This window comes from Carassius gibelio, chromosome B2, assembly GCF_023724105.1.
Source record: "Carassius gibelio isolate Cgi1373 ecotype wild population from Czech Republic chromosome B2, carGib1.2-hapl.c, whole genome shotgun sequence".
NCBI classification, from domain to species: domain Eukaryota; kingdom Metazoa; phylum Chordata; class Actinopteri; order Cypriniformes; family Cyprinidae; genus Carassius; species Carassius gibelio.
The window spans coordinates 15,985,136-15,991,135 of record NC_068397.1 but is presented as its reverse complement, the minus strand read 5'-3'; the positions used below and the strand labels follow the sequence as shown (position 1 = coordinate 15,991,135).

At 35.8% G+C, this 6,000-nt stretch overlaps 1 protein-coding gene across 1 annotated transcript; it reads left to right on the top strand.

Moving 5' to 3' along the window:
• On the top strand, positions 1–2,716 carry LOC127951607 (keratin, type II cytoskeletal 1-like). Its single transcript, XM_052549588.1, has 5 exons — positions 1–347; positions 719–791; positions 973–1,682; positions 1,787–2,270; positions 2,363–2,716. The coding sequence occupies exons 1-5, from the start codon at positions 12–14 to the stop codon at positions 2,434–2,436; spliced, it is 1,677 nt and encodes a 558-aa protein (XP_052405548.1). The 5' UTR covers positions 1–11; the 3' UTR covers positions 2,437–2,716.
• Positions 2,717–6,000: the final 3,284 nt, after the last annotated feature.

Genomic DNA, 6,000 nt, shown 5'->3' with positions numbered 1-6,000 from the left:
CTGCCAAGAAGATGCACAAGTCGAAAGGCAAGAGCTGTGGTTACTACATGAAGATTGTCTTCTTTTTCTCCTCACTCATCCAGTCTCTGATCATCGCAAGTCTGGTGCTCTTTCTGGTGTATGGACAACCCGAGCACACATTGGAGGAGAAGAGGCTACAGGAGTTGGACCAAAGCATCAGCAAACTCACCATGGAAAATTTCATTCTCCGTGGGAAGGAAAAGAACCTCACCAAAGTTCTGAACGTCACTCTCACTGCAAAGCTGAACAATGACAAAGCTGTGGCTGAATTACGCAGACTGGCGAACACCTCATCCTTGGCAATAAAAAGCTTGCAAGCATCAATTGTGAGATTTTGGGGAAAAAAACCTATATATTCAATCAATTATTTTTTGATAGATAACATTATTTTTCATATAAAAGAGAATGCTATGTTGTTTGGTGCATTTAACTGAATGATGTATATTGTTCTAAGAATGTTTTCTTTACATTCCCATTAGTCTATTAAACAGTCATTTAAATGTTTTTTTTTAATGCTTTTTTAATGTTGTAAGAACTTTTTTTTTATTATAGGAACATTCTTGAAAAAAACTGGCAGAATGATAATTACCATTAATGTAAACTTCCATGATCATGAATGCTGCAGATAGACAATTAGAGAACTAAAATGCATGACTTCAGCCTCAATTATTATTAATTTTGTGCTTTATTTTTATAGTCTCGGTGCGAGGTGGAAAAAAGAATGGCTACTCCCCGCGCATGCCCTCCTACTGTCTGTCCAGTTTCAAGTGGTGAGATAGTTTTTCAGAAAAAAAAAATCTTAATATGAATATTTCTTACATTTTATAAGGTACTTGAGTACAAAAATGTTGATTTTTTGTTTGTTTCACACAATGACTGTAACTCTTGCATAAATTTAATCAAGCAGATCAACAGTTTCAACTATATTGTTTTTTTTTTTTTTTTTTTTAGATAACAGACGTTTACAAAGTATGCTCCAGCAGTCAGAGGAAATGCTAAAGCTGGTTAAAGCGAACTTTACTCAGATGGTGGACATTTTGAGAACAGAGCTGGACAACTCCAACAAAGACAAGGATGAGTATCACTTGGAAACAATTATTCTAAGGCGAAACAAGTCTTCTGTTGAAGATGAGCTCGCGTTGTACCAAAAGAAGTGCAAAGAGGATTTTGTCACTTCTTTACGAGGAATCCCCGACGTCACCAAAGAATTCCTCAAAAGAATCGATGACCTCTTCTCAAAACATATTTCTTTCCAGCTAACGTGTGATAAGCAAAAAAATCAGCTTGAAAACATTCGGGAAAACTGTAGCAGTCTTTCAAGAGAAGTCGAGAACAAGCTCCAGTCATATCTGGACATAGTGGGAAACCAGTTCACAGAAATGAATGGGGAAAATGCCAAATTTACTATAGAAAACAAACGCCTGAGAGAGGACGCTATGTGGTGCAATCAGAATCGCAGTGCCATGATTCGCGAGAGTCGTAAAAATCTTGAGCAACTTCAGCTCAAGAATGACCAAGACAGTGAAAAACTTCTTCTGGAGAACAGGAAACTAAAAGATGATAACAAACTGAAAGGCGAGCTGATCTCTTTGAGAGAAAAAGAAATTAAAACACTCACAAACACTGTTGAGAATCTCAATGCTTCACTTGCCATTTGTAAGGTGAGGTTAATGTGCTCCTTTTATACATATGTATTTATTTTATCTTTGCAATTGTAAATTAAATGTGTTTGTAATGAACGTTAATTACTTTTTCTATTTTTCAGCCGTCAATTCGAACTAACCCATTCATGCAAAACCACTTCAATCCGGCAAACATACCAAATAGTGGTGGGACCGGTATGAGTTCAGCAGGCCTAAACAAACCAAACATACCATGGACCGGGGCCGGCTCCACTGGATCAGCATTTCTCAATCCTTATGGTGCAGGATCAAGCACAAGAACAGGTGTGACAGGATCATTAAATACAGCTGTAGGGGGGGCAGGGACCCTTTCAGGTGGACTGAGCAGCGGAGGATCAGGTGGGCCAGGATCAACTAGAACAGGTGTAGCCCAGACGGGGACAAGTAGTTTGGGTGGAGTAGGACCAGGGTGGGCAGGATTTGGCAGTGCTGGATCAAGTGGAGTAGGTATGGGAAAACCAGTGGTAGGAGGTGCAGGTGTTGGCTCACTCGGGTCTAACACACCTGGATTTGGAGCAAATCTGGCAGGAACAAAAACACCAACGGGTGCAACAGAGCTAAGCCAAGGTATACCAAGCAGAAGTGGTATTGCACTTTTTAATCAGATTTAATCAGACATTTGTTTTTAAAATGCCTAACCTTTTATGTTTGATTTACAGCACAGATCAGTCTTCATTTGAAGGAGCTAGATCGCCATTCACTCCCAATATTCACTCCCAATTTGACGGGCTGAACATAGTCCTGGCAAAAATCCCAGTCAGAACTGTTTGAAAATAGAAATCCCATATGTACTGACCCTGCAAATTTGTGATGTGAATACTAATTATTAACATGAATATTAATTACATTTTGTGGGATGAAGTTGATGTTTTTTGTGCATTAAATTCATTTATGCTTGTATATATCTTATAATATATATATATAGTATATGTCTATCATTACAATTTTATTTTTGTAAACTTATTTTTATTGGTTCTCTTGCTGCATGGAATAAAAACGTTAATAAAAAATAAGCATGATCTGTTTTATTAATTTTAATTTTAATTTTAATTTATTAATTAATTACATTTATTTTATTTTAAATAAATGGTGAAATAAATGATAAGGAAATTCACACTATTGAGGTCTGGTAGTTATCTACATATAAAAAGAGGCAAATAGGGCTTGGATATAATGGTAATATTCTATTGCAGTTAGTAGCATTACAATTTAATATGTATATTTCTTACTTATAGTTGCAGCTCAGCCCTGAACCTACCGGAAGTACAAAAGCTATAACATGTTTTCACATTCTGTCAGCTTCTAAATAAGTCAGGAGTTAACTGAACAAATGTGTTTACCAAAAAATACAATGACTCTAGGCCACAGTGTGTATGACACCGATACAGTAAAATGAACATATGTACAAGAAGAACTATCAATGAAATTTTCAATAGGTCCACTTCACATAAGCTTAAAATAGCTCTGGCTAACCATCAGGCTATTGTCATTGTTTTGCGTCAGTGGGAAGCACTATTTAAAACAGAGCCACTCTCAAAACAAAGCAAAATTTAAGTGCCATACTGAGTCAGGCCTCAACCAGCATAAAACAATGTTAAAGGCATTAAAGTAATCAAATTACTGCATTCTGACGCTAAATATGTTGTGAAATAATGGAATTGATCTGAAATATAATTAGTATTAAATATGCAGCCAGCTTGTGAGTATTGTGAAGAAATTCATCTTAAATTCTCAGTAGGACCTGGCAACCTATGTGAACATAATGTAAAACAATCAAAATGATTTCCCATGTCAACAAGCATCATGTAACCAGGAATGCCAAAAGGTGAATAAGACAAAAGCAAAGAAACAGGGCACCAATTCATATATAGAGGCATCACAGAAGGAGCCTGCTATCCAGCTTAAAGGATATCCTTTGTTTGACATACATGATTTTTTTCATATAAAGTAATACTCCACTCCAAAAATGAACATTTGGTCATTAATCACTTATGTTGTTCCAAACCTATAAAAGCTTTGTTCTTCTTCCGGACACAATTTAAGATATTTGGCTTGAGACTGTCCCATAGACTGCCAAGTGAGTTACACTGTCAAGGTCCAGAAAAGTATGAAAAGCATCGTCAGAATAGTGCATCTGCCTCTGCTTCCACCGTAACATTATGAAGTGACGAGAATACTTTTTGTAAGCGAAGAAAACAAAAATAATAACTTTATTCAACAATTCCTTTGTCAACAGTCTCCTCTGTGTCTCTCCATATCACTGTATGCTGTGTATGCTGTTCTGTAACAGTCTCCAGCTTTCCGGTTTTCATCCAAAATATCTTAAAATTGTGTTCTGAAGATGAACAGACTTTTACAGGTTTGGAACAACATGAGGGTAAGTAATTAATGACAAAATTTTCATTTTGGGGTGGAGTGTCCCTTTAAGACAGTAAGATCTCTAGTTCTCAAAGAGGGTAGACAGGTTTCGGTGGCTGTGATGTCTGAGACATTGACACCAACGTCTTTGAACTATCTTTATAAAGACACAGAGACATAGGCCTATACAGAAAACAATGCAATTATTGTTTATGGATGTGGAGTGCTTAGTGCCAGTGCACTAACCACTGAACTTTACATAAACGATGTTATCCTGAGGTTTCTCCTGGTGATAGCTCTGAAATAGATTACATTTTTGTAATCTCTAATGATGAATTCATGAGAAATTTTTCTTTGGGGTCTTTTAAAAATAAACACAGTGTTCTGCATACTGAGGTAAATATCCCTTCTCCACCCTCCATCAGGATACGCATAAGTGCTTATTATTATTATTATGTCCTTTCCCACTTAGGTCACAGAACTAGTCACCTTTTGTCTCTAGAAGCTAACATTCTTTGTTCCCCCAAAGCACTGATTGCATTTCCTAATTTGCTAGGCCCTTCTATGCCCACTATTCTGGTAAAGTCATTAAAGTCCAAAACCTTCTCTCATCGACCTCTTCATATCATTTCTTGAGATTATATAATTTTTCTAGACGATGAAAACAGCAAGTGCTATTTAAAATGTGTTATTTAATGAAAACATGTACTCAAATATCCTTAAACTACAGGGAACTTTTTGTTATCACTGTACAGTATTGCCAGTTAATTCATTAGTCAGATGTAGGTACTGTATATATGCACATGTGTACAGCTGTGAGAAAATGATGTGATATAGACATAAAGATTATAAATACATACAAAATGAATGAAAATAAAAAAAGGACTGGTTTGTCTAAGATTACCAACTAAATGCAGCATCAGTGAAGTGGATAATATTGAATATTATATTTGTATGTTTCTATTTTTATTTTATATTTACAATTTAATTTCTGTGATCTTAAAATTATTAGACTGCTGCCCCCTGAAACCCTTTTGTATTTCTACAAAAAAAAAAAAAAAAAAAAAAACTGTCCTAAATGTGTCTGCGTGACTGCGTGTGAGCGACTTTGAGTAACAGAGATCTCAGATTGGTGTGTTAGCTTCAAATCTCTCCTGTACTCAAGCGCTCCAACACACATCAGACACCAGGTGGTGCTATCATAAGTACATTTCTGCATTCTGGAAGGCTAACTCTGAATTCCCAAATCAAATCCTACAAGAAAAGCCTACTTTTTAAAACTCATCTCATCTAAGACATTAGCCAATTATACACTCTGGCACACAGTTTTTGACAGTCTAATCCCAAAACAAAGTTTCTCTAGTAATGATATTTTGATCCAACTTCTGCACGTAAAAAAAAATTTTTTTTATGATATTAAAACAACATTTATAAATAATGCCACGATTGCTGAATTAGGTGTTTATGACATTGTTGGGCATTAATTAATAGTCATTACCAATAGCCATCTAGTTATAAATTTAATCTTCAGTACAATGAGTTTACACTTGAGTGCAAATGACTTTATGAAGACCTGTACCTTATTAACCAGAAAGTGGTTCTTATTTAAATATTATCAAGGGTCCTGCCTTCACTGATTGCGGATGTAGACTGACAATGTGATTATCAGCCAGTGTTATAATTACAGGCCTACGTGCTTGTCAAGCTGAACAGCCATCCGTAAACCAATTATAATTTAGTCTTTAGGTTCTTAGTGACAGTGACAGCGACTGCTTGAAAGTCATTCCATGAAATGAATGCCTCTTCTATTTTGAAAAGGTCATTTTTAGAGAGAATATTTTATTAGGGGAAAAAAAGATTAACAAATCTTTCATCTCAAGCTAAACTTTAAAAGGTAATGTTTTTAAATGGCTGCATCTTTACAGAGGTATCAGGGTGC

Excerpts from the sequence above, each read along its gene's own strand:
- LOC127951607 (XM_052549588.1), top strand. The coding sequence starts at position 12 with ATGCACAAGTCGAAAGGCAAGAGCTGTGGTTACTACATGAAGATTGTC. Across the intron at positions 348-718 it reads AAAGCTTGCAAGCATCAATT|TCTCGGTGCGAGGTGGAAAA; the intron begins GTGAGATTTTGG and ends TTATTTTTATAG. Across the intron at positions 1,683-1,786 it reads CTTCACTTGCCATTTGTAAG|CCGTCAATTCGAACTAACCC; the intron begins GTGAGGTTAATG and ends TCTATTTTTCAG.